At 39.4% G+C, this 27,696-nt stretch overlaps 3 protein-coding genes across 7 annotated transcripts; 1 reads left to right on the top strand and 2 right to left on the bottom strand.

Annotated features, from left to right (window-relative positions):
- Positions 1-456: 456 nt before the first annotated feature.
- On the bottom strand, positions 457-4,507 carry taf10 (TAF10 RNA polymerase II, TATA box binding protein (TBP)-associated factor). Its single transcript, XM_088435827.1, has 5 exons — positions 4,047-4,507; positions 3,728-3,885; positions 1,081-1,145; positions 862-976; positions 457-742 (listed from the first exon to the last, which is right to left on the bottom strand). The coding sequence occupies exons 1-5, from the start codon at positions 4,183-4,185 to the stop codon at positions 653-655; spliced, it is 567 nt and encodes a 188-aa protein (XP_088291953.1). The 5' UTR covers positions 4,186-4,507; the 3' UTR covers positions 457-652.
- A 266-nt stretch (positions 4,508-4,773) lies between these two features.
- Positions 4,774-13,715, top strand: LOC148427535 (uncharacterized). 2 transcript variants are annotated; one of them, XM_088407896.1, is made up of 13 exons: positions 4,774-4,912; positions 5,336-5,420; positions 5,491-5,564; positions 5,660-5,719; positions 7,215-7,322; positions 8,846-8,902; positions 8,983-9,113; positions 9,472-9,526; positions 9,599-9,691; positions 9,768-9,902; positions 10,989-11,090; positions 11,576-11,737; positions 11,841-13,715. In XM_088407896.1, the coding sequence occupies exons 1-13, from the start codon at positions 4,820-4,822 to the stop codon at positions 11,961-11,963; spliced, it is 1,278 nt and encodes a 425-aa protein (XP_088264022.1). In that variant the 5' UTR covers positions 4,774-4,819; the 3' UTR covers positions 11,964-13,715. The 2 variants fall into 2 exon arrangements, with proteins under 2 accessions (XP_088264022.1, XP_088264023.1); XM_088407897.1 differs by lacking the exon at positions 5,491-5,564 and having other exon boundaries at positions 4,883-4,912.
- LOC148427534 (coiled-coil domain-containing protein 63-like) lies at positions 10,941-20,960 on the bottom strand. Of its 4 annotated transcripts, XM_088407894.1 has the most exons (17): positions 20,868-20,960; positions 20,647-20,783; positions 20,048-20,170; positions 19,399-19,466; positions 19,028-19,127; positions 18,738-18,927; positions 18,542-18,658; positions 17,554-17,667; positions 17,342-17,409; positions 16,471-16,640; positions 16,193-16,306; positions 16,030-16,112; positions 15,773-15,941; positions 15,069-15,247; positions 14,223-14,326; positions 12,985-13,070; positions 10,941-12,884 (listed from the first exon to the last, which is right to left on the bottom strand). In XM_088407894.1, exons 4-16 carry the CDS (start codon positions 19,436-19,438, stop codon positions 12,989-12,991), a joined length of 1,530 nt encoding a protein of 509 aa, XP_088264020.1. In that variant the 5' UTR covers positions 19,439-19,466; positions 20,048-20,170; positions 20,647-20,783; positions 20,868-20,960; the 3' UTR covers positions 10,941-12,884; positions 12,985-12,988. The 4 variants fall into 4 exon arrangements, with proteins under 4 accessions (XP_088264020.1, XP_088264017.1, XP_088264021.1 ...); XM_088407891.1 differs by lacking the exon at positions 20,048-20,170; XM_088407895.1 differs by lacking the exon at positions 20,048-20,170 and having other exon boundaries at positions 12,985-13,067.
- Between the last annotated feature and the right edge of the window lie 6,736 nt (positions 20,961-27,696).

Genomic DNA, 27,696 nt, shown 5'->3' with positions numbered 1-27,696 from the left:
ACCATGCATGTTTTTTGGGGTTGTGGAGGAAATTGGCGTACATGGAGAAAGCAGGCAGAACATGTAAACTCCACACAGGAAGGTCAGAGCTGGATTTTGGAACCACTGACCTGTGCGGCGGACATGCTAACCGCTCACCATGTCGCCTTGTTATAACCCACCACTTTTTTCTTGTTATTTTTACCGTATCAGTGATCATTTTACTTTCTGAAAAGTGTCGTGTCCCTGGGACTTGCAACACTAAAAAACTATGGGTCCCAATAGAAATGTTGGGAGTCCCAAAAATGGTGCAGTAAAAAGGACAAAATTTAAGGTTCTAACTGTATTTACAAGATGTGAGCAAAAAAAAAAAACAACAGCAGATGTCACAGTAAAACGTTTTAAAATAATAGAATGAAGCTTGTCCAACATTAACTTCTGGATCTTTTTTCATGAAAAGATTCAAAGACATTCAGATTTATCTTAAGGGTTTTATTTATATAATAAAACACATTTACAAACAAACAAAACTCATGATTGGGACCACAAAATAAACTATGACTTCAAAATGAGTCAAAGCTGCACTAAAGCACTGTGATTGAAAATGAGCATGTTGACAAGCTAGTAGGTCAGCCAGAAATTAAAACTAGCTAAAGCAAAAAGAAAACACATTCTATGTGAAGTAGTAGGGCTTCTTGACATTGACGCCATATTCTGAAAGAGCGGGGGCCAGGTCCTCCATTGTTAGAGTGTATTTCTTATCCTATATAAATCGAGACAAAACATTAGAACATCAAATTATCGTGAGAAAAACAATGGCATATGCACATTTGTTGAGTTTTAATTTGCATGGAAGGACATTGGGAAATGTGAGAAACTGACCTTGGTCTTGCTCCTTGAGCTTCCTGATGCGGTCCCTTTCATTTTACAATACTGCAGCGCATCATTGGCGATGTCCGAAATGAACTTTTGCGACGCAAGGGAGATCAAACGGATTCTAAAAAAAAAAAAAAAAAAGTTTAAAAGATTTCACAGTGCTTCCAACTTCATTTATAATTGGCCCACACCAAATGTTTAACTGCCAAGACCAAAAATTCATACATTCTTGGATCAGATGCTTCAAAGCCAGCCCGGTTCAGGTAGTAGCCAGTCACTGCATCAGGAATCTGACAAAACACATAACAAAAAGGTCAAACTTGAGATAGACAGCCCCGACAGCAAGTCAAAGTTGCAAATATTCCCTGAATAGGATGACACAGGGCAACCACTGCGCTAGGGCTGCACGATTATGGCCAAAATAATAATTACGATTATTTTGGTCAATACTTAAATCATGATTATTCATCACGATTATTCATCATGTATGGTCAAACGTGTTTATTTCTTGCACTTTTTTTTAAGAGGCGGTATATAAACAAGGTCTCAAGGCTTGATACCTAAAAATAATAATAAACTAAAATAAAGTAAATAATTTAAACAACTTAACCCAAGACATGGCAAAAACTTGGCACACAGGGCAACACAGCCAATATTAAAATGAAGCCTACTTATAACTAAGCACATACGACAATAACAGGCCCGTAAGAACACCTGCAACAGTCTTAATGTTGGTTTGCAAGGAAAAAAAAACAAAACCAAAAAAAAACTAAGTAGCAGAATCACTTGAAGTGACTATGGACATAGCAGTTAAAATGTCATTTTTGGTCATTTCAAACCAAATTTATTCCAATTTTTTCCAATCAGATTTTACAAAATGGGTCTCATTTAACTGCTAGCAAATATATATTAGGAATCAAGTGAGAAACTCAAAGCCATTTCACTTTGGTGCTGACGGGTGGCTGCTAAAAGTACCAGATTCACTCAAAGTGAGTATGGACTGAGCAGTAAAAATGCCATATTTGGTCATTTCAAACAGAATTTTTTCCAATTTTTTGCCAATCTGACTTTTCAAAATGGGTATCAATTGACAGCTAGCACGGTATATTAGGGAGTGAGAAAAGCAGAGGCTTTAGAGATGAATCATGAAGGTGTTTGTACCGGCGAACTTCCATATTTGATCTACTTCTAGAATTGTAAAGAAAAGTACTCTACGGGGACAAGATTGCAGCTGAGCATGGCAGCACCGCGCGGCAGTGTGTGGAATCTACTGCGGTGTTTCTGCAGTTTGTTTCACCACCTAGCAGCAGGGCAATTAGCTATTGCTTCTCCATTAGCATGTTTGTTAGCCATAAATTGCACTAAATTCACGTGCTCTTTTCATACTTGTCAACAAAAGACCACTGAATATGTTCAACCCTGTATCAAATGCACCGGTTTTGTCTGCTAGTTGAGGACATGAGCGGTAAATCTTGCACCACAATTAAGTGTGAGGACATGAGCTGTAAATCTTGCTACACAATTTAGTGTGTTTTAAGCCATCTCGGAGCTACAAAAAAAAAAAAAAGTTCAGCTCAGCCTTGGTTGTTGTCATGGGTGAAAGTTAGGGAGGGTAAACAAATGCGTGCAGTGAATCCCGCCATTAGTGATTTTTGTCACGCATGTGTACCTGCGTATCACTTATGTGCATGCCTGATAATATGCATGCCATGTCGGTGACTACATGTAGTCATAAATATTTATACTTTTTTTAATGAAGCAAGTACATAAAAAGATAACCTAAATGCCTGGAGCTATTGTTTCTTCTTCTTCATTGTTAGAAAAAAATCCACACAGAAATTCACAGCGCAGTATGTATAAAGAATACTAGACGCATTGAAATTGATTTAATTGCTGCTCCAGAAATATCAGAAGCTCAAAGATTATTTGATTTGCTTTTCTAATGGTACTCTCTTGAACAGTAACAGTAAATGGCCATTCGATTTTATATTGAGCCATAGCTCACCCACATGGACAAGTGCTCAAAGAAAAAAATAAAATAAAGAAAAAAACTACAATGATTAATCTACAACTAATTGATTATGAAATAAATCAATAACCATTTTGAATATTGCTTAATCGATTTGAGAAATAGTATGGTAGTATGTTCCACATTCCTTTTTTTCCTAGACAACATGGTCCGAGTACTCAACTCCTGAGTAGTCACCAATACCATCTATGAATACCACCAGCACTTTTGACACCCCCCCTCCACAAAAAGTCATTTTTTTTCAAAACACCTTCCCATTCCAACATTTCATTTGAAAGTTCTATAAATTGCAATTTTCTATTGTTCTAATTTGTAATTTCTAGTTGGTAATTGTAAAATTGCTTCAAAAGAGCGGCTGATACAAGAATCCGCTGCCATCATGAGTACAGACTAAAATAAGGCCAGGTATTGGCCTGATACCAACACTTAGTACAGTATAAGTACTCAATCATCCCTGATCGAAACAAAACATCTGCAAACATTTGCTTTTACCTTGAGAAAAAAGTACATATTTACTGGGTTTTATTTAGTTTGTGATATGACCTGGTAACTGAATCTAAGTTAACTTATGTTTTCGAACTGTCAATATTAAATAAATGTCACGTTCTAATCAGGAGATGCAGCCCTAGATTGATATCTAAACATGACATTTTGTTTGAAACCTGCATAAAACTGAGATCAATCAGCTTTACTCAGTGGATTGTGATTGACTTTAGAGAATGAAAAATGAGGAAATTAGTTTACCTGAGAATAGACATCTGCAGTTTTTATAAATTACATGTAGTATTTAACTTGTACATGCTTGCGGTGAAATATGAGGTTCGGACCACGAGAAAGACTTGCCGTGGGAGTGTACTCTTCCAATTGCATGACAAAGTCAGCCAGTGGGGTTGTGGAGACAGTGGGCTTTATGTCTCCGTTAGTGATGCCCCCAGGAACGTAAACTCCGTTAGGCACAGCCGAGTCTGCCGATGATGTCACCATATGGGCTGGGTTTGAAGCTGCAAGACATGTGACTGAGTTATACGAAGCAGAACTGCAAATACTTCATATTCTAATCCACCACATTAGGACAGTAAATCTGAACGAGCACTAAGCAGGCAAAATGTCAGAAACGCCGCAAAAAGAAACATTCGGTACATGAGTTTCAGAAATGCATTACTATTGCTTGCGACCGCGGGGATGCTGCCGACGTTGCTCGTGGCATTTTCATTTGGGATACAGTTGCTTGAAGTTGAAGACGTCGTGGCATTAGCTGATGCTCCCGTGGTGACAGACTGATTAGCGCTGTCAACATTCATGGTGATGCTATTCCAGTTCTCGCAGTTTCGGCAAAACAACTTGGCTGCTAGCTAACGTTCAAAATGTGTCCAGTGTCTCCTGACTAGCAGAAAAAACCCAAAACAAAAACAAAACAAAACAAAAAAGGCCCAAAGCCTACAAGTCTCGGTCTAAGAGTTCTTAAACAGACATCTGTGCTTAATAATTTGTCGCTTACAACGCTTTAGGAGCTCACAAATCGAAACAAAATACGGAGTAGGACTCGCAAGCTAGCATCACCGTATGTTTGCAGGCTAGCTAACACCAACACTTGAGCGTGCTCACAAACGGCATCACGTGACCTTCGCTTTGCAAAATTAGCCGGAAATACACGAGTGCTGTTATTTTCTTTTTATTAAATCGGAAGTTTAATGTAATCGTTGATTCAATATACGTGTAGGAAGTAAGATCAGGCGTGTGAGAGAAGCTGTCTTCAAATTTTAGAGGGACACGATTGGGTCAATTTTGAAGTTTGTGACATGTATGCCACATATTATTGTACACTAGATGGCACTTTGCACTTAAACGTTGCTTGCAATCCCCCGGAAATTGAAAGAAGAAGAAGTAAACCTTTGCTTTGTAGAAACCGGCTGTGCGGAAAGTTGTCGTGTTAAAATGGGTGCACTTGTCCGGGTTGTCGTGGTTGGAGCAGGCTCTAGAGGGGAGATTTACTCTCGCTATTCTGTCATCCATCCGGACCGTATGAAGGTACGCCACGGGAAAAAAAAGAACGTTTTTATAACTGAAAGTGGCTCCGTGGGTAATTAATGTGAAAGGGCTACCAGTTTATACACACTTCTGAAATAACAAAATGTCACCAAGTTACAGATGACATTTATTTCACAATTGATAATTAATGATACTATCATATCATTTAAAAATATTTCTCAAAACATAAATGTCAAAAGAGATTTTTTTTTTTAATCTGCAGTGAATCTCCGTGTGTTTACATTATCAAAAGACTGCTTTTGCGACATTGCTAGGAAAGTCTCGTCACTGGTGAGCCATTTTTTATAAGTGCGCATGTTGCTTCGGATTTGGTTACCCTAAAGAGACGAACAAGAAAACAAAGGGTGCTGGAGCCTGAAATAAGCTAAAGCGCAGCAATGAAAAGTAACTACTTTATTGCAGGTTGTTGGAGTAGCGGATCCCAGGAAATTTGCACGCACTAAGTTCCATAAACTATTCAACGTTGCAGATGAGAACCTGTATGAAGGTGAGCATGCAAAACCTTGACATCGTGACAGTGACTTGCCTTGTTCAATTTTAAATGCTGCCTTTCCCAGACTGGCGCATTTTAGCTGAAAAAGAGAGGTGTGCAGACGCCGTTTTAATTTGCACTCCAGACACCCTTCATAAGGTCAATAATACTAACAATATACATACTGTATGTGTTGGTGTGTCTTTCATATATCCTTGTATTCTGTATAATTCTTGCATGTTTATGTGTCCCAGGAGCCTGCAGTAGCTTTTGCAAAGAAGGGCTACCATGTTCTTCTGGAGAAACCAATGGCGGTGAGTGACAAATTTCCAAAGGGGGGAAAAAAAAAATAGCTGTACAACAAAGGGATGCTGGCTATTCCCTCAAACTGTTCATTTTTGTAGCGCATGACAAAACCCCATTTAGGTATGCTTTCTTTAAATTTGAATAATCTTCCAATGACACTGTATTTTAAATCTCATAATAAGCAAAACGTTCTTCTTTATAAAACTCTCCAAATGAATTAAAATGTCATCTATCACAGTAATCACTTAGGGCTTACTGCAACAAGTAATCGTTTATTAATTGGTCCAAAATTATGATCCACTGTACAAAAACAATGCAATATTTAATCTATCTAAGCATTCATGATGTATAGTGACATAGAGAGCAATTAAATGCTCTTCTCTATTTGGTTGCTAAATGTTGTCATTGAGAGCTTTCTGTTCAAGTAAATAGGCCAAGATTTCACACAAACTAGATTTAAATATAAATAATAATAATTAAAACAACAATAAAATAAAAAAGTAAACTATGTGACTTGGTTCAAGTTTGAGAAGTGCTAGTTTAGCAGACTCAGCAATATAAATACTCATTTTCTTGGCCACTGTGACCCTTGGCTGGGGAGTGAACAGGAATGGTGACTGACTGTTACACATTAAAGAAATGGCTCACCTTAACTGTTAAACCAATTTTATTGATGGAGAAAACAATACACAAACACAGTTGAAACAAAGGTTGGCACATAAATACAAATCCAACATAAAACAACACAATTGAGCATGACAATTTCACATGCACCACTAACAAAGGTAAAGACAAAAATAGAACTAAAATTGGAATTGTGTTGAACGCAAGGAGTATAAATATTTTTTAATATGGGTTTTGAGTTCTGGACCAGTGACAAAAAAAGACCAATCGTCTTTGAGCTCCCACTTAGAACTCGATATGTCAAAGACACCGGGGAAGAGCATCGGGATGGAGCAGAGGTAAGGCGGGATAAGATTATTTGAGTGTCTTGAGATGAAAAGAATTGCATGGGCTACCTCATCCTGTACATGTTCCAGTTAAGAGGTGAGCAGCGAGGTCATGAACCGTTGAATATGTTTGACAGAGGAGTAGCTGACTCTAAAGTAAAGTGCATTGAAGCCAAAATGGGAGGAAGTTATGGATTATTTACCAAGCTCCGCTGTGTAAGACAAGGCTGAAAAGCTGGACTGAACAAGTGGAAAAATGTTCCTCACCATGTTAAAATCACTATCCAATTTGAAGCCTAATCCTTCTTTTTGTTAAAGCTTTAAGAAGTTCAAGGCCGTAATTTTCTAATAGCAAAATAATTTTTCAGTGGCAACTAAATCTACAGAAGGCAAAAATAACTCTTAAAATCGTCCAGACACATTAATTTATCAATTGAGTGACTTCTCTGTATGACATAAAATGTGCATTAGCAAGATAAACAGTGCAATCTGTTAGATCCTCTGATCCTCATTTCATCCTGTTGCATCCTGCTGTATTTTTTTGTGACTTCAGACGACAGCTGAAGACTGCATGGAGATTGTGGGTGCTTGCTCTCAGAGTGGGGTGATGCTATGTGTGGGTCATGTTCTACGATACGATCCCTCCATCCGCAAGATAAAGGTGATTTGATTTTTGCAATATCCCTCTCATTTGAACATTTGAGCTTTGGAATCCGATCGTATCAAATCAATCACTGAAACAGCCTTTCGAGAAAGCCAAAAAACGTCCAGTGAGGTGATGAACTCATCATCTCCTGTGTCTTAAGTGTCTATAGTTGTTTTTTAGTTGTTTTTTTATTTAAATGTTGCTTTTTCAACATTGAGTTCCCTTGTGTATTAAATGTGCTTTACAGTCATGGCCGAAAATATATTGGTAGCCTTGCACATAAAGATCCTACTCCAAATGGTTGTAAAATAAGTTGAAATTTGCAAAAGTATTTGGTGTCTCATTCTCTATGATTGTTTTTCGATCACAGTTTAATATTTCATTGTAAATAATGGATTACATAAAAATGGCCCGGACTATATCTTTGATACCCTTTTTGATGAATTTCAAGCAGGTCATTCATCTTGAACTCGCCTGTGATTAGTTTACAAGTGACAGCAAACTAGTAATCAGTCATCTAACCAGTTTAAATAGAGCACACCCTCCATTGTGCTGTTGCGTGTCACCGCTTGACTCATACTGAGCATGGACAAAAAGAAAGAAGCAGAGTTGTCTTTGGAGGTCAGTGAGAAGATCGTGGCAATGCATAGACAGTCTCAAGACTACAAGTCCATCTCCAAAGAGCTCGGTGTTCCTGTGTCCACTGTGCAAAATGTTATCATGGTACGCTCGCTAACCTCCAGGGAAGAAGCCGCAAGAGAAGTATGGACAACGTAGACAACTGCAAAACAGACACCTGAACAAGCCAAAATCCTTCTGAGAAAATGTCCTGTGGACCGATGAGACCAAATTGGAGCTTTTTGGTGATTTGCACAGACTCTCTGTTTACAGCAAAAAAATGAAGCCTTCCAGCAAAAAGAAAAAACCCACTATCCCTACAGTCAAACATGGAGGAGGTTCACTAATGCTTTGGGGTTGTTTTGCAGCCTCTGGTACTGGCTGCCTTGAATGTGTGCGTGGCGTTACGAAATCTGGCGATCACCAAGATATTTTGGAAAGAAATGTGTCGTGAAGCTGGGCCTTCGTCGAACATCATGGGTGTTCCAGCTGGACAATGGGCCAAAGCACACATCAAGAAGCACCCAGGAATGGTTCAAAAGAAACTGCGGCCATCAATGAGTCCAGATCTCGATCCCATTGAACACATTGTGGAGGGATCTGAAAATGACAGTTGGAATAAGGCACCCTTTTCATCGGGGTCAACTGGAGCAGAAGAGTGGGCCAAACTGCCCGTAGAGAGGTGTAGGCATCTCATTTAAACCTATGCTGTAGGAAGCATTTAACGCCAGTCGTTTTGGCCAAATGCTGTGCTACCAAATATTAAAATTGGGTATCTAATTGTGTAACAATCTTTTTAACTTACCTGTATTACATGAGTAAAAAGGAAAAAAAAAAATCACTTCTTTAATATGGTTGATATGTTCCATAAGTAGCCTTTATGTCTTTTTAAAAATGCCCCTGAAATGTTGTTTTTCCAGGAACTGCTAGACGGCGGGGTCATTGGTGATGTCATCCACATTCAGCACTTTGAGCCAGTAAGCAGGAATAGAAAGATTTCCCTAAGATACTTGTGATTATGTATGTTTGTACACTCACAATGCAGTACTTTTTACAGGTTGGATTTTATCATTTTGCCCATTCCTTCGTTCGTGGAAACTGGAGGAATGAAGCAGAGAGCTCTTTCTCTCTTCTGGCCAAATCATGCCATGATATTGACCTGATCCATCATTGGGCCGGAACGCGCAGGTAAAACAGACACAAAACAGTTGGCCAGCCATCATAGTCACCAGGCTCCGTACTTTGCCACTGTTCAAAATCGCCCTGTCAGATTATCTGACAACCTTTCGTTCCTACTGTATACACTATAGACTACCCAATCCCGTCCAACATGAATGCTAAGTAAGCTACCGTAGACGCGGCTTGTACAATCCACCACTTAGGACTTTTCCTCCATGCGCCATGGCAGACTACAAATGGTCAGACCGATCCTTTCTCCCCACCATGGCCTCTAGATTCCCACCAATCCGTGATTTGTAGTAGTTGACTACACGTCATAGAGGTGCCCCCCCCCAAAAAAAAATGCATGTGCTGCTTGTTCTTACAGGTGTTTGAAAGTAACATCCTTTGGTTTTGTCAGCCACTTCACTCTAGAACACAAGGTATTCTTGTACCTATGGTGCAGTTTAATGAAAAGAATGTGAAGCTGTTCATTTTTGCACGTGTGACATCAGCCAACAGGGGCTGGTGATCGCTGCCTGGACTGTTCGGTAGAGGATACGTGTCCTTACTCGGCAGGTAAAATCTACCTGGACAGAGTGAAAAAGGTAATAATTACGCCACATGCTGTATTGTACATTTTGATTGCTTGACAGTGCTTTATCTTCGTATTTTCCTCCCAAGGGCAACACTGGGTGGCCAATGTCCGTCATATGCCCCAACTCAGATCCAGACATCGAGTCGGTAACCGAGGCGCTGAGGACTGGACCGTACGGCCGATGTGTCTACGAGTGCGACAACGACGTCTGCAGTAACCAGGTTTAAAAGCCCTGAATATGAGGTCCTGATATCTACTCAATGAAAATAAGAGTAGGGCTTTGAGATACAAGCTCCAACGCAGTTTTTCAAGAGCTGTCAGATTCTATTTTTGCTTTGACTTGACAGCAAGAATTTTAAGATATGAGCCTTGTATGATGCCATTGGACTCAACGGAATAGCTAGTAAAAAAAAAAAAACCTCTTTAAAAAATGAGGTTGCAGGCTGTTTAAATTGTATCCCAGTTGAAGTTTTCAGTCAAACGTAAAGCAAAATTACATATTTGCTTTAAGGCCAAACTTAATGCTAACAGAATGAGAAGCTCGTGAATAGCATCAGTGTTGTGCGGTTACACAATTGCTTTGACACAACCAGCAAACCAGTACACGTAGACAGATAACTTAATGCTACATTCACACAAAAGGGGAGATGAGCCTTTGCCTGACATTTTTCCACGTTGGGTTCGATCATGGGATGCTTCATTTGCACATGCCCATGCCAAGATAGCAATTAGGAGGGGGTTCGCTTTCTTCTGACAAAAATATGAATAGTTGCTCAATAATGCTGTACAGTATTGCTATCTTGGTTCACAATTCAAATGTAAACTTACCATATAACGCCAACTTCCTCCCTCAAGCCTGCTTCTTCTTGACTTGGTCTCGGTATTGGCTGAGACTATATGTTAAGTATCTGTGCAGGTGCCAAAAGAAATGCAATGTCTAATTAAACTGAAACAAGAAACCGTGGCAATGTTTAGCTATCGTCTATTTAAATATGCCGTTCTTGTATTGTTCAAAACAAATTCCATTGAACTGCAATTTTTATCAAAAACATTAAGGTTGAAACAGATTAATGAGCTGAGCAAAGTAATGAGATACGAGTATTTAAAGTATGGCTGAACAGCAAAATCTGCAACAAGTACTGAAGTATACAATTGGATGAGTGTAATCAAAAGTTTCAAGGTCAAATTAATTCACCTGTCAACTATACTGTGTTTTAGGTTCATCTAAAAGCTAACTTTTTGTGAGCGTTGCCTATTTGGCTAAAATAGTGCCCTGATGGCTCTTTTTTCTTTTGTTACTTATCCAGGTCGTTAACATGGAGTTTGAAGGTGGTCTGACCGCAGCCTTTTCTATGGTGGCTTTCACTGAAGATATCTGCGAACGAAAAACAACTATATATGGCAGCAAGGTACAAAGAACTTCAATTACCATCCGCACAATCTCCTGTGCTGCATATCGCTTAAAATTAGAGCTGGGAAACAAATTAAAAAAAAAAGTTTTATTACATGCTTTGTAATCACATTTCAAATGGTTATATTACATGCTTTGTAACGAATGAATCTCAACGGATCACATTTCAATCAAATCACATTGCTTATTTTAAAGAGCAAAGATTTTTAATTGAAATGCATTTTAGTGGGCAGCAGAATGCACACGATGTTTGTAACTCAAGAAAAATGCATTTGATTTCTCAATTTTGGCAGCCGTTAGATAAGCTCCGACATCTTGTGACGGGTATTGACGTACTCATTTTTCTAAAGTAATACATCTCAAATGGATCTTTGATGCTTCCAGCCATCATTGCCAGTGAACGAGTTAATCAAAACGCCATTAAATCTCACCCCTGCAGAATTAAGATCCAATTGCAATCAAAATGACACCTTTATTTTTCAGGGAGAGTTGACATTCAAAAACAAAGAGATCCGCGTGTTCGACTTTCTGACTCAGAAAGCCACCAAATATGTGGCCGACGCGCAGTGCCCCGAGAACTTTGGCCTGTCTGGACACTCTGAAGGAGATTACTACTTGATAGACACTTTCATTTCCGCTGTAACTGTGAGTCCTCCAGACATTTTTCTTTTGTCACAGAACCTACCGTCATGCTTCAAGAATTCATGTACAAACTAACATTTTTTTTTTTTTTTTTGTATTGGTGCAGAATAATGACCCATCGCTCATCGCTTCAGGTCCTGAGGAAACACTGAAGAGCCACCTGCTAGTGTTTGAGGCAGAACAATCACGAAAGGAAAGCAGGGTGGTCCACTTAGACCATTCTGGTTGATCTCAAAATATGTCATATGGGAAGTATGGTGATGATGTACTTGAGAAATGACTCAGGAATCATGTTTGTGGTGGGGTAATCCTTTTTGGTTCATAATGTCATTTTATTCTAGTTTAATTTGCTCGGGAGGCCACCTGGCTGCGGCATGTAGTCTCATAGTAACCCAATTAAGGCAAAACTTGAGATAAAACTGTCAGATTATACTGTATATACGGCAAATACACGTGATGGCTTTTTATGTCGTCTTTTTTTTCAGTGTTCTTGAGAATCTAAGTCTGGCGACACAATGAAGCGTGTCATCTTCAATCAAAGATTTCTCATTGCAGTCTCGTGAAATCCATAACGAGTCCTCTCAGTGCTGTCGGGCACTGGGCAGATTTTTTTTTTTTTAAGTCACTTGTTTGATCAATTTAATTAACCCATTTTTTCCCCTCACACTACCTGATATGCCACCATTGTCTACATGCCATTCAGGATGGCTTTTGCTCAACCAACTAAAACTGATTATTGAGTGTGGACAAGTGCTTTTTTCTTCCCCCAACCTTGACTTCCACTCTGCTCGAAGTTTTACGTCTCAAAACACAATTGTGTTAACTTCAGACTGACAGTTTCATTTCAAAGTCCAGAGTCTTTTTCAGTCCGCGCTTGTGGTTTTGTGCTTTGACGGGCCATCGCTGGAAGAGCTATCCAGGAGTAGTGGTTCATTTGGGGCCTGGTGTGAAACACTGCAGAGGATCCATATCGAAAGTGAACGTGTGCCAAAGCTGCAGTAGTCCACATGGAAATATCCGCACGTCAGGACCAGCCTCACAATATGCCAACATCCGAGAAGGAATGACTGATCTAGAGCAGCTCGTTGTTGGTTGCTTGTTTTGTGCACAATATAGACCCCTGGTCCTTGTGTCTTCTTTCTTTCAGAGTCTGAAGACATAACCTTGATTTTAGTGATATTTGTAGGTGAATGCAATCATAGATTGCAATCTGCGATCTTTCCTGCCACTTGTCACCTCTGCGTACTCACCCATTTATGTGCTGCTTTGGGACGTCAGCCTCTCATTTGCTCCCTTGCTTGTGGAACGACTGCCTTTCCGGCCTTTGTCCTCACTGCTAAATAACATAATGTACTCTAAATTCAATTTTTTTCCATGAAACACATGCCTTTGACTCAGTTAAATAAAAAAATGAATTCGGGCACCAAAAATGACTGAAAAATGCAGGAAAGGACTTGTATGAATAACAGCTTCCACTATTTGATTTATAGCCTCGTTCCAAATTAAACTTTCCATAATTAAAACAATGTACGGCTTTTGCTCAATATTTTGTCCCAAGATGCATCTTGGACAGCCTTAACAGCCTCAAGTCTTTATGAATGTATTTTGACGAGATGTCTGATCATTTTCGTGCTAGTTTTTAGTCATTACTATGCGAAGCTGGGCAATATCAACTCTTTGAGCACCATTTACGTCGACCGTACCGAAGAGTGCCATCATCGTCAACTGACTTCTACATAGAAAAGGAGTTTTAGTTTGAATATTAAGCTATGGGAAAAAAACAAACAAAAAAAAAACTGGCCAGTCAGAACACTCGAAAATGGATGACAAGTTCTCTCTTTTTTTAAATGGCTATTGTCAAAATTGTTAAGATTTTCTCAAAAAGCCAATCAATTTCAACATGTAAAGGTCAGAGTGTCTGGTGATGTGTAGTGTGAAGACTCCAGGCTCCTTTCTTATTAAAGTCTAAATGTCAAACTGATTCAGCCTCCTGTTTCTGAGAACTAGTTGTTTTCCTCCCTTGAAGAGTCATAGGTTTTTAAAAACAGCAATCATGAAGAGTCATAGGTTTTTAAAAATAGCAATCAATTGGCTTAATTGGCAACACTGACTCATGTAACATTACTCCTCTCTGCTTGTAGCTATGTGCGAGTAAAAATAGTGCAAGTCTGTAGGGATGCGGTATTACAGAAGCTTCCAAGAATAAAATCATCTCGACAAACTCGAAATGATAAATCTTTCAACTGCATGCCATTTATGTTAAATCTCCTTTCAAAGGAATATATTTGCATATAATGAGATTTTAGTGAATTATTTTCGGTTGGTGGTTTGAATTCCAGCGTTAGAGGCATATTTTAACTGTGTGCTTTTGGGATCTTCCACTATAATTCTTTCTCGTGGATTACTGTTCATATCCTTATGTTGTAAGGAAGCGGTCCTTGAGTATCATGTCTGGTAGTGATTTAATGAAGTAATGAAGAAGACCTACTCAGGTGGCGGGGTTGAAGCTGTGCCGGACAGGTTGACTGCTGGGGTGTTCGCTTTCCCTCGAAGTTGATCCGCGATGGAACCAAAGCCCTCATTAGCCATTTCCTGACGGTGAGACGGCACAGTAATATTCAATAATGGGCTTTGCGTCTACAAATTTAAAGTTACAATAAGTGTACATTAGGGCTGCACAATTAATCGAATTTTAATCTCGATCACGATATTGCCTTTCACGATTAATTAAGCTGATCCTCTGCGATATTAATATTTAACAAGTCAAGCACTTTTTCTTTTAATTACAAGTCAAATCAAGTACTTTGTCATCCTACCACGTGGGGGAAATGTTCCTCACATGTTTGCATGACAAAAGCTTTTCTCACCCTAATATATCATTTACCTGCGTGAAACAGCATTGAATTTCTCACCTAATTCCTAAAATATACAGTACTAGCTGTCAATTGAGACCCATTTTGAAAAATCCGATTGGCAAAAACTTGGAATAAATTCTTTTCGAAATGACTGACATTTTGACTGCCAATTGCTTAAAATTTGCTTAAAAGTAAATAATGTGCTTAGTTCTAAGTAGGCCTGTCTTGTCAAGTCTTGTGAATTTGATTTAATTAGGTATTCATTTTAATTATTATTTGTAAGTATCAAGCCTTGAAGCCTTGTTCATATGCTTGTTTTTTAAAAAAAAGGGCACGTGTGACCAAACATAATGAATAATCGAGATTAATGATCGTGATTTCAATATTAACCAAAATAATCGGAATTATTCTTTTGGCCATTGTCGTGCAGCCCTAATGAACACGTTAACACGTCTAATAACAAATGGAAATGCACATACACACTGTGTTAAGCTCTCCTGGAAGAGAATGACAGCCTGCAGATTTAGTAAACCGCTGACTTTTTCCTCCACCACCTTCAAGCACTCTGTCAGGTGCTCATCCAGGTCCCTGTCAGAAGTGCTCAACGTGCTGGACATGTCAGTACTTTCATAGCTGATGTCAACTAATCTTTCGACACCTGAAAAAAAACATGGGTGCAATTAAATGATGGATTATGTGCTATAAAATGTCCAAAGAAGCCGGTGGCAAAGGAGAAACATTTTTGCATTATTTGTCAATACTTATCAATATCTAATTTTCCATTCTCTATACAACTCGGGTCACATGTGGACTGTGCTTATTATCATTTATTGGAACCTTGAGAGACGAGTGCTTTGTTTTTTGTTTTTTACAATGTGAGATGTCACGTTTTTTTTTATATGCATCGGAAATATTCTACACGCACGTGCACTTTAGACCCCCACCGTTTGACAGCAGCAGCAAACTTTGAGACACCTACCAGCATCAATTCATGTTGGTTTCCTTGCAGTTGAAGGTTAAGACACTATCAATAACTGGTACTAAATGCACGGTTAAGATGATTTTCCAGCCCCCAACAGAAAAATAAGGGATGGCTACATGTTAGGTACAGTCATGCATGACATAATGTCTGTCTTTGTAGCCAAATTTAGCATGAAATCAGAGCTTGATCGCTCCGCTGTACCTTTTTTGAGACTATCTACGATGTTTTGCAGGAGGTCAATTCTCTTTTCAAAGCCGCTCAGCTGCTCCTCAATAGTCTCTTGCTTGGTGGTAATGGCCGCCTGAAGAGCTTGGCGATCTTGTGCCTGCTGCTTCTTCTCCGCAACAAAGCGCTCGCTCTCTTTGTAAAGCTTTGGGAAAGAACAACGGAAGTGCCGCACCAAGTCAAGTGAAATAAACTTTTCCATTGGCCCAGCCTTGAATATAAGTGGCACTGACCTGAGTGATATGCTGCTTAATGTCCTCTATGTGCCAGTGCTGATAGTTGACAAAACTTAGTAAAGAATAGTTCTCCTCCTCCACTGATGGAAAGAAAACCACATGAAACGTATGAGGAAACCCGCAACTTCGACTTCTCGCATATTGTTGGATTTTGGCCTACTTCCTAAGAAGTTTTGCACTAATATGTCCAGGTCATCCTCCCCTGTCTCCATCAGGATTTTTCTGATGGTATCTTCCAGATGGACTAACTTCTGTAGCTGCTCCAGCAGATCCTCTGTGGGCATTTTTGAAAGTATTTACCCTCAGACCTAATATACATGCTTACGACTGACAATTTTTAACTAGAAATATTGTATTCATGCTTGTTTTGTTCAACAAACTAGTAAACTAGTGCAGGTCTGTCAGTCCATCCATCCATGAATGCATGCTTGTATTCACCTTTTTCACAGTCAGAGCCCTCATCGCCGGCATTTTTTATGTTCACCATTGCCTCAAGGTTGCACTGCGTTGCAATTTCATGCTCCAAGTTGGTTGTTGTTTGAGTGTACTGAGCATCAAACTGAGCCTTTTGTTCCTTCAACTTCCTATGTTTCACCTGGATTGTAACGCTAGGTGTCACCAAATCACAGTTAGTGAACAGTTCCCCGCTTTTATGTCAAACAATATTTTTCCATCCATTCACAGGGTTGTAAATGAGCTGTAGCTTATCTCAATAGATTTTGGGTGAGAGCTGATATACACCTTGAAGTGATCGCCAGTCAATCAGTATAGTGTAGACCCGAGTTGTTGGCAAAGCTGTAGCTGGCCACTGAATGTTGCGCTGACGTTAGATTTTATTGATGTGACCGTGAGTAACTACTGTATATGTCGCAGAACGTTAACAGCTTGGGTTCAAAATAACATGGCTTGGTTGAGCTCTCCATCTGAATAGTTCCCATTTTAGTTCGGTTGGTCTAATGAGTCAGTTCAAGTTGTCAAGGTTCCGAATGGGAGAAAAGCACTGGGAGAACAAAAACACTTTCTCCAGGTATGCTTGCCTCCCACACTTTATGAACCATACACGCGGTAAATTGAAGACTTACAAGTGTCTAAATTGTTAGTGTGCTTGTCAATAAGTCAACTGCAGTTGACTGCTGACTAGTCCATGGTGTACCGCAGCTCTTAACTCAACCTTATGTCCATAAACTAAATTCTGATGTCCATAAACTAAATTTTGACCAATTTATGCCTGCCAACCTAAATAATGGTTAAAGTGGTCTAGTGGTCAAAGGACAAAACAAAATGTCATGAGATTTAAAGCGGTATTCACCTGGCGTTGTTGGCTTTTGTACACATAGCACTCAGGTCAGAAATTTCCTTGCGAATGGCTTGCAACTCCTGGAAAAGATAAAACAGACAGCATCAAAGATTTGCTTTTCAAAAGCAATTTCTATATTTTTGCTGTTACAAGTAAGAGAAATTGAGGTACAACTCTTAAATGTTTTGCTGAAACATCTATATAGCAGCATTCATAATACTGACCTTTTTCAATTGAAGCTGAATTTGGAGGAATTCCGTCTTTTCCATTTCCAGAGTATCTATTTCCTTCTTTAGCTGCCCATTCCTAATCATAAGCTCATTGAAGCATATGTGACCCTTTAAAAAGAAATGTGACTGGTTTCAGCTTTGAATGCTGTGCTGTAGTCATGGCAAACATCGCTATCAGTATCCAGCTGATGCCTGGCCTTATTTCAAGTAATCGGTTCTCGCGACAGTAGCCAATACTAGTATTGGTCGCTTTCTTGGAGAGGTTTCACGATCACAAACTAGAAATTATAAACGAGAAGAATAGAAAATTGCCAATAAATGTCATGAAATTTTAAAGAGAAAGCTAACAAACAGTGGCTCGGTCAAGCCAAATTGGCTATTGGAATTAATTTGCAAGGTAAATCAACACATCCGTTAACACGTCACGATGGATGGATGGATTAATTTTTACAGCATTATTAGGGATGCCTTGATCCCAATCACGTGATTGGAAATCGGGTCTGGTCACATCATTTCCGGGAGCTGGAAATCGTGAACAATTTTTTGTTTGTTTGTTCATTAGTAAAGGACCAAAAATCAATAAAATAACACAAAGGTACACAGATATTGTCAAAAAAAAATCATTGCACAGTTTATGGTGTTGAGACGTACAAACACTAGAAGTAAACACAGCCAGTTAGGGAACGCTTTGGTAAATGCACGAACGTGACGCGGGAGCTAACTTGAGTGATCAATATTTTCAATGTGTAAATATTCAGTGTGCACAATGAGCATTTCACATGAAGGTAAGGATAGAGCTGCTGTCATTATTTCCGTGTTACAACTCTACAAGCTCTTAAAAAGGTTTATTGGTGTCGGTACTTATTATCGATATGGGTGACAACTCAAAAGTTGAGTTCTCGTACCTGTATCGGTCTGATAAATAGTGGTGTCAAACATTCCTATAGTGCTCATTAATGGATGCTATTGATGAAGAACTAACCTTGTACAGTTTGTCCTCTTTCAACACGATATCTTTTAAAGAATTGTCATCAGATTTTGTATTATAGGCTGCGCTCCCTCCCCTCTGCGCTACCAGCTTTTTCTCCCATTCTAAAATCTGGAACGAAAGCCAAAGGTGAGGCGTTTGCATGAGAGTCAAAGCATTAAAGGATTTGTTTTAGCACAATATTTCTCACCTCCTTTTTATAAGACGCAAGTTTGGTTTTGTTTGATAGTAGCTCCACCTCTATTCTCTCCTCGCTGGTCAAAAGGTTCTCAAGATCTTGAGCAGCATTGAATTCTTGCTTTTGGTTTGAACTACTCTGAGCGATGGTTAGGATGTGTACCATTTCATCATGTTCAGTCTGGAGCTTCTGGATCTCTCTGCTGCTCAGAGAAATAAAAAGGCAAATACACTAGCACTTTAAGCCAACAGGACACAGACAATGTTTTAGTGGTTGATTAAAAGAAGACGTAACCCACTTGCCTGTCTTTCAGGAGGCGGTTTTGAATTTTCTCATCGAATGCCTGTTTGTCTTTTACAGCTTGGCGATATTGCAGCTTTAATTTTTGCAGGTCATTTTCAGCTGCGTTTAAAAACAACAACGTAATTTAATCAAAAACAATAATTACTTTAATTGATTTTGCGTGAGACAGAAGGCAAAACTATGAGTTGGGGACAATCCACAACGATGTACCTGATAGTTATGCATTTTTCAGGCCCAAAGCATGTGTGCAATGTGTAAAAAGTCAAGGAACAAGCTGTTGGCAAGCCAATTTTCGGAGTGAGTAGGACTAGGCAAACACTCAGAGGTTTGTTATGGATCTGGCATAATCCCATGATGTGTGATGACTTACGGTTTTCCTCCTGCGATCGACCTCGCGTAGCCGGTTTCATCTTTCATGAGAATGAGCACGCCTCCAGTCTGAAAAATAACACAGCTAGATAAAGTAATTTTCAAAATTATTGTACTTTTTTCAATGACTACCGCTTATACACTTATGTTCTACGCTGTATAAAAGTTGGCGCACATTTCAATGAGGCAAAGCTAAATTATGTTGACATTACATGGTAAGAATATACAAAAATGTCTTATTAACACGAATAATACGTTTTAGCTATGTAAAAAAAGCATTTTGTATTCAGAATAAATATCTTTTTCAAATGTGACTGTAAAAGATGGCTAGATCAATGACGGTTGTTGCCGACTTTGAGGAAGAGTAAGTCTGAACAAAACAAGCCGGACACATGTTAACAAAAGTTCAAATTCTTATCCATGGATATTTTTTCATATGCAAGGACGACATCCATTCCTTAATTAACCAAACATGAATGCTTTTGGAATGCGTGAGTCAGCTAAAAACAACAACAAAACATACATAGAAACAGATGTGCAAGGCAAAATTCACACAGGAGCCTGAATTTGAAATCCAACCTCAGAATAGTAAGGACTGGTCTTAAAAAAAGATTTCAAACCCAAAATACAAGCTGAGTTTTCTCATTTACCAAGGGCCACTCGATCGACTTGAACGTCCTCAAAGTCCTGGGAACAAGATGGCACTGACAAAAGAGCTGCAAAGGATGCTAGAAGTGTCCTTACAGTAGTCCATGAGGATTTAGTCGAGAACGCTAGGAAAAGGTTGATGCACTTAGTATACTACACAATAGACACTTCGCTCTAATTTTCCACATATTGCTGCATATTTAGACTATATCATCCTGAGACCCACTTTATTTATTTGTGTCCACTTTAGTACCCCAGCCAAACACATCAGACATCACAAAAAAATGCCAGGATGTCCTGTAATGAGCACACCAGGACTTAGTGTGATAGCTCGAATGAACCAAAAGATATGAAAAACAACTGTCCACTACAGTGCACACAAATAAATAGGCTGGGTCTCGGAAGGATCTGTATTACTTACCCTTAACTAACATTATAATCTGCTGTCTGTCTGTCTGTCTGTCTGTCTATCTGTCTATCTATCTGTCTATCTATCTATCTATCTATCTATCTATCTATCTATCTAACTCATTGACATTTAGTTAATAGGCTAAATTCGATTTAAGTTTAAATAAATAAAGGGGGGAAAGTTGGGTTAGACCTGATTATGCTGCTTTGTCTACCCCTGCAGGTTAGCTCAGGTTGCTAGCTCACGTAGCATCACGTCCAACAGTCCACTGAGCGTACGTCCTCCTCGTCATTGTAGTGATGTCAAACTAATATGAAGGTGGGGGTAGGCTTCGGGGGGAAAAAAATGAAAACATTTCCAGTTACTAGTTATCATTTGACTCGCGAAGGCAAGTTATGTTCTTGTTAGCTCACGTTGTACGTCGACGGTGAGTGAATGTTGATCACTTTCGCTGTCGTCGTGCCGGCTGTCGGTGGACTCTCCTGTCGTGACGTCATGTATCAGCTGTGTCCTCACTTCCGTGATTGTTACACAGCGTGAGGCGCTGTGATACAGAGCACGGGGTAGATGACGTAATCGTGCACTTTCTTGAACTTACTGCGCGGTAATAAAAGAGTGGCTTTCTCTTTCGTCCTTTTCCACCCATCTATCTATCTATCTATCTATCTATCTATCTATCTATCTATCTATCTATCTATCTATCTATCTATCTATCTATCTATCTATCTATCTATCTGTCTATCTGTCTGTCTGTCTGTCTGTCTGTCTGTCTGTCTGTCTGTCTGTCGTGTATTTCTTTGGTCTTTCTTATTTACTGTATTATCTCCACTCTTTTTTTACAAGGCACTTTAAAACACGCAACCGGAACAATATGTCACAATAAAAATAATTACAATATTTCATACAGTACTAAAATATAAATTGTAAGTAAGTACATAGAACTAACTACTGGACAAAAATCATATATGAGAAGAAAATTCATATTAGGAGTGAAATGCAAAATGAATCTGTCATTGAATAAATACACCTTAATCACAGTGAGAGCACAATTCCTGCACGTAGGATGATGGTAAGTGTTGGGAGGTGTCCTTTTCAACTGCCCTCAGATGATCATGTAAACATTATCACACTAGTCATACAACGTGTCAAGCCTGACTAATAATTGCCCCATCGGCACTCAGGCGGATCATGGTCTTCTTGATGCAGTCATTGGCTCACCATTTTTGCAAACATTTTGTTGAATAGTGGTGAAAGTTGAGGAAATATTGCGGAATGTTCATTTATTGGCAGCAAATTAACAAATTAGAATTGCATGCATTAAAAATAAAAACTTGTCACTAGCAGTGCTATAAGTACCTGTGAGATGTTTGTACTTCATGGATATTTTAGGGCAGTTGGAATCTTCTTAGAATAAAATGGTAAAACTTTGTTCCGTGGCCCGCACGGTGTCAGACTGGTGAGCATGTCTGCCTCATGTGGAGGTTATGAGTTCAATTCTGGTTTCCTGTGTGGAGTTTGCATGCTCTCCCCGTGCCTTTGTTTCTTTTCTCCCGGGTACTCCGGTTTCCTCCCACATTCCACAAATATGCAGGTAGGTATATTGGACTCTCTAAATTGTCCTTAAGTGTGTTTGTGAGTGTGAGTGGTTGCTTGTCTTTGTGTGCCCTGCGATTGGCTGTCAATCCATCCAGGGTGTACCCCACCTACTGGCCAAACACAGCTGGGATAGGCTCCGGCATGCCGTCTACTCTCGTAAGCATATGTTGTTCAGATAATGGATGGATGGACGGATCTTTTTTTATGTTATACTTTTTTACCTACATTTATGTCATAAATTTTTCTCTAACTCGTTTTGTCGTATTTGACTTTGGGGAATAAGGACATTCTATTTCTTTTCTAAGGTTAAATTCACATCTTTGATGAAACGATTGAAATAGCCATTTGAATTAGATATATTAAACTGCATAAATCCATGAAGACAGCCTAAAGATAAGATAATTTTGAGAACAGGCTCCACGAGTCTGCAGTGACAGGAAAGGTGTGTGGCACAATGATGTCATGATTTGAATCACTGCAAACTTTGAACCGTGCCTGTGTGGGATTACACTACTGTCCTTCTATCAAGTCTGATACAAGAACAGTATGTAAACCTTACCATAAATGCACATTAAGATGGAGTTAAAGGTCAAACTGGAGTTCTCTTATCCTTAACGGAGTCATTCAGTCCTCAATACAAAACACACATACACACACTCATAGTGCCTGATTTGCTCTAGGAGCTTGCGCCGTGAGTCACAAGCTGTTTTTTGGATGAGTCATCCGTCAGAGAGCCCCGCCCCTCCCCGCAACCCTCCCTCGCACGCGGGGGCACACGCTGCCCACGCTTTTACGTGGGCTTTAACCACACCATGGCATCACTTCCTCTCTCTTAAATCAGTTATGACACATCTTCAAACAGCCCATAGCTATGGCCTTTATCGTGTAGTTAATCAATTCATCACAGGGTTGTACCGAGGTTTCCAAAAAAATCTTTTGAATTGTACCTCCTAATCTGTTTCCATTTTTTTTTCCAGAGACAAGCTGTGGCGTGTGATGAATTTTGTGGGGAATTAATAGTCCATTAATAGTTCTTGCTCATGGTGAGTCAACAGGAAATGATTGAAGGCAAAGGAAGAAACTGGAGAAGAGGTTGGACGAATGAGAAGGAGAAAAATACAAAGAAAAGGAACTAGTTTACTTTGTCATGTCCCAGGATTGTGGGCTATGCAGCAGAGTGACACACACGCACACAAATTCTTATGTCGCTAATAAAATATACTGCAGTCAGAAATGACATGGTCATTAATCTTTTGAATGGACCAGTGGTCCAGGGGTTCACAAGCCATAAATTGAGGGTCTGCAAAATAAATAGCAATGAATTGCGGAATGTCATCATTTTGAAAAACCAAAACGTTTGTCTCTCCATGTGATACATAGGACTGGTATATTACTAGAGAAAACATACTAAACCAATTACTTCTGCCTATCTTAGCTTTGGGCTTCTCAATGCCCTGAAATGATTGTGACTTTTCACATAAATCTGACACCCTGTGTAAATTACAAGAAACACAGGAATGAAGTCATATTTTCAAGAACAATTAGTGTACTATTTTTACTCTCCCTTTACGAAAATAATGTCATTGTTTCCAGGATAAAAGGGAAGTAGGTAAGGTACTTTTACAAGGTATTGACATGAACAAAGTTTTAAAAAGTATTTTTCAAGTTCGCTTGTTAAACTTTTACCTAATAATATTATACATTTATCGTGGAACAAATTTGAAAATGTTTTATATGTTTATTTCATATGATATCCAGAAGAAAAAAATGTTTGTTCTTGTAAAGATTGCAACTTTTTTTTCTTGACGATTAAGTTTTACTGCTTAAACATGTTTGTTAAAGTAACATTACGAATATTATGTAAGCTTTACACGGTAGTTACGTTTAACTGGCATCAGTATGATAAGGGATGTTTGGGAAAATTGGACCCAAAAAGTTTGAGAACCCTTCAACTGATACATGACATGCCCAAGTTAAATAATACACTGAACCCGACGTCCCGGATGTTGAATACTTTGATCTTAGTACAAGTTGCGCAAATAAAACACGAGCAAATATTGACTGATGCCTGTCACATGTCAAACTGAAAAGTATCGCATGGATGAAAATTGTGAGTTTTAGAAATAAAAAGGCTGCATTCCTTTTGGTACAATTAAAGAACGGATAATGTTGTAGTTTCCCTTCTGCACCAGTTGTTTCGTTTACGTCCTATATTCTACATGTTCTTTACTCTAAATGCTCTTTTTTGTGCATGTGAACATGCACTTGCTCCGAGTAGTTTCATTTATGTCTGACTATTGTGGATTTTTCTTGCTCAAAAGGAACAGTAGATGCCGTTGTTTTTACAAAAAATGAAATCTGGAGGCGTCTTGGTTATATTCTCAAACTGTATAAAAATATTTTGACAATACACTGTACATTAACCCCTACCACAAGCTTCAAACACATTTTAGCTTCTTTTAACCCCTCCTTCCAATGTATTTAAATCTGAATATAATTGCAAGAGTGAAATGTATAGAAAATATGAGGCAGGACTTGTGTGTGGGTGTTTGGGCGTGAGCTGTGGCCAACAGCAGCTCTTGCAGGAGTGTGCTGCTTTTGTCTTTGTTTTTACTGTTCTGTTGCATTCAAAAAAACATCGGAAGGTTTATCAGACTGTGGCTGTCCTTTTCCACATGCAATGAAATTGTATTGTAGAGAATTGTTGTCACATGTATAGCATGAAACCACACGTAAAAATACCGAAAACCCCTTAAAAATCCCAGCCTCCTACCCATAGTCAGCTGGGTTTGTGAATAAATAGTACGTAAAACAGGTGGCAGAATCATGAATGGTTCATAGTGGTGAACGACTGTACTTCATCATACCAAAAGTTAGTGATGCTCTTGAAAATGAACTCCAGCCCCCCACCCCCCAACCCAAAAAGAGGCACCCATCAATCCTCGGCCAGTCTTCCTCCTCTTCCTACTTCTGGTGGCGTTTGATTATTTGATAACTGAACTGTATCCTCTCACGTTATGAGGTTAAGGATCGTGTTGCGAGGCCCACTCAGACATCCGAGGAGCTCCATTCCTTCCAGCTTTCTCCTGGTCGCCTAAGTCAATCAAAAAGTATATATCATACTTAGATATTAAACAATTGGTATGTTTTTACAAGTAAGTTTTTAGTGGGCAGATAAGTTGATACATGAACGAATGAAAAATGAAAAAGGGGGACAAGTTTAAATCAAATCATTTTTTCAAGTTAGGCTGGCGAAAGTGGCGATTGTCAGCACACAGATTTGAGAGTTTCTCAAGCGTTGGATGTTGCCGCGCCTAGTTTCACCATTTTGTAGCCTGGCAAATCAAATGACTCAACCCACTAAATACTTCTTTTCCGTCTTCTCCGTATTCACCAGTAACCCATACATTTTTGTAATAAATCCGTAACAGACAAAACTTTAAAAAAGAAAACATTTTGAGTTTATTACATGAACTTAAACACGATGAGAGGAAAGCGCAGGAATTCAAGCATAGTGGGCAGGCTATGAAAACACCAGTTTGACTGTAATTACTATTACATGTTTGTACACAGCTGGTTCTTCTATAAGAGAATTCCCTATGACACTGTGTCAGCAAATCAGCCCGGCACAGATGTATTTACCATGGACCACGTATGTTAACACAAACATTTGCTTCATCCACCTTCAGACGGAGGACAGATATGGTGACATCTCTGAAGTTAAACAACCTATTCCCATTTTTCATCTGGCAGCACTAATAAGCTCTATCATCAATTAGTCCCGTGGTTGTCAATCTTTTATCAGTGATGCACCCCTTGTGATTTTATTTTTCAGGCAAGACAAAACAGAGTGCTGTGCCATCCATGTCTGATTTGTAGTGGCATCTCTAGCCATAAATTGTGTAACGTCATCTGTTTTATGTTGTCTTTCTGCTGGAAATCTGACTTCCCAAGGCTCAGGTTGCGCACATCACATGACCAAATCCAGAAAGCAAGTGAGCCGAGATGCTGTCATATCAAGTGAACAGCAAGTGGAAAATATGTATGTAACCCGCGGGGGTCGATGTACATGTCCCTGGTAGAAAACTCTAGCTCCCATTTGCAAGCATTTGGACATGAATGCATGGTGCCATTTTGAATCTCTACCTGTTTTGACAATCTATAGTATAATTTAGCCTCCTAGCGCTTTTCCTTGAATGCTTTGTCTTTGAAGTATCAAGAGCAAAGGCCCAAAATAGGTCAAATTGACACCTGCAGGTATCATTTGTATGTAGATGAAAAATAATTCAGCCAGTTATCAAAATGAACTTTTTACTGATGAAAAGTGCTAAATAGGTTTTGTAAATTCCCTCTAAATTTAGATAACAGCTCCCATGGTAATAACACACACTACTTCCTGAGGATAGTTCCTTTTGTCAAAATTCGCTGTTAAAATGCTGGTTATCCATCTACCACAACATACAGTAGTAAATTTATCTTATGTCATTTCATAATTTTTCATGCCATAGTTCCCTGATACCAGCAAATACACTAACGTACCATAAATACTCAGCAACTCAAAACCTCACGTTATATATATAGTTCATGAAAACAAGTCCTTGTTTGGCATAGTTTAGAACAGCGAGTTCCTCCTTCACAGCAATGCCTCCTATCTCAGAAAGCACACGAAAGGAGGCCACACATGTGGGAGTTGGGTTTCTGACTGAACGGACAGCTGTGAGGGACGCAGGGGCGCTCAGAGCAGGAAATGACTTGACCTCCCCCAGTGGGAGATCGGCCCGCCCTGACAACAACCCCCACAGCTCTGAGCATCCCGGGTCGGCACTGGCGCCCACTGAGCCCGCACAGCAAATGCGCTTGCCCATGTAGCGATAATGTCTAATCCGGCAACACCTCAACGGCTTGAAAATCCAGATGCCCCGTTAGCCTTTCAAGATAAACCCTCATTTGCAGGACACTGTGATGAATTTTGCATCGAACCCAGAAATGCCTTTGGATGAATATATTCAATGCTGTTTGAACAGTCGTTCATTTGTGTTCCAGACTTTCAGGTTTTGCTCGGCTTAATCTGTGCACATTCTCACGAAGGCTGCATGTTCAAATCATATTGCGCATTCGCTGTAGGAGTAGCCATGTCAAGCAAAAGAGGAGAGAACCACCTGGGGTCACCTAAGCCGTATGTATAAAAGGATTTTGGCAACTAATGGTGAAACGGGTCCTTGGGTAATGGCAGTATTTTAAAAAATGTTTGTGTGATGCATACCTCGATGCCAAGGAAGCCGCAATAACATAACGTAACAGGCACCAACATGCTACGTGGGCTGACCTCAAAATAAACAGACATAATAATACAGTACACGGGGGTCAATGCCTTCGGTAGTAGGCTTTTATTTTGAAGATTTCCTTGCAGCGGTGGTTGCATAGAACAGCTTAACTCATCCGAGCGACATCACATTAAATAGCTGCCAACATCAACACACCACCATTAAAAAAAAAAAAAAAAAAAAGAAATACTAAGATGCGATGAAACCATTCGTCAGTTCTACTGTCATTTATGTGATACAAAACAAGTCTCCACTGGCTGGGGGAAGGGGGAACGACACATGCAGTATGGTGCATTCAAATGCAGTCGGACATTTCAAACTC

Source organism: Hippichthys cyanospilos, chromosome 2, assembly GCF_059441005.1.
Source record: "Hippichthys cyanospilos isolate Australia breed blue-spotted pipefish chromosome 2, RoL_Hcya_1.0, whole genome shotgun sequence".
Classification (NCBI taxonomy): Eukaryota; Metazoa; Chordata; class Actinopteri; order Syngnathiformes; family Syngnathidae; genus Hippichthys; species Hippichthys cyanospilos.
The sequence above is the reverse complement of the archived record's forward strand: the minus strand, read 5'-3'. Positions and strand labels throughout refer to the sequence as shown.

Bases quoted from the DNA above. Each gene is read 5' to 3' on its own strand.
- LOC148427534 (XM_088407894.1), bottom strand. From the start codon at position 19,438: ATGAAACCGGCTACGCGAGGTCGATCGCAGGAGGAAAACC. The intron at 15,248-15,772 runs GTACAGCGGAGC...GTTTTTTTTCAG, and splicing joins CGTAGATAGTCTCAAAAAAG to GTGTCGAAAGATTAGTTGAC. The intron at 13,071-14,222 runs GTAGGTCTTCTT...TATGTTATTTAG, and splicing joins GCTTCAACCCCGCCACCTGA to CAGTGAGGACAAAGGCCGGA.
- LOC148427535 (XM_088407896.1), top strand. From the start codon at position 4,820: ATGGGTGCACTTGTCCGGGTTGTCGTGGTTGGAGCAGGCTCTAGAGGG. The intron at 9,114-9,471 runs GTAAAACAGACA...TTGTTCTTACAG, and splicing joins CATTGGGCCGGAACGCGCAG to GTGTTTGAAAGTAACATCCT. The intron at 11,738-11,840 runs GTGAGTCCTCCA...GTATTGGTGCAG, and splicing joins CTTTCATTTCCGCTGTAACT to AATAATGACCCATCGCTCAT.
- taf10 (XM_088435827.1), bottom strand. From the start codon at position 4,185: ATGAATGTTGACAGCGCTAATCAGTCTGTCACCACGGGAGCATCAGCT. The intron at 3,886-4,046 runs GTAATGCATTTC...CATGTCTTGCAG, and splicing joins CCCCGCGGTCGCAAGCAATA to CTTCAAACCCAGCCCATATG. The intron at 1,146-3,727 runs GCAAGTCTTTCT...GTGTTTTGTCAG, and splicing joins TGGAAGAGTACACTCCCACG to ATTCCTGATGCAGTGACTGG.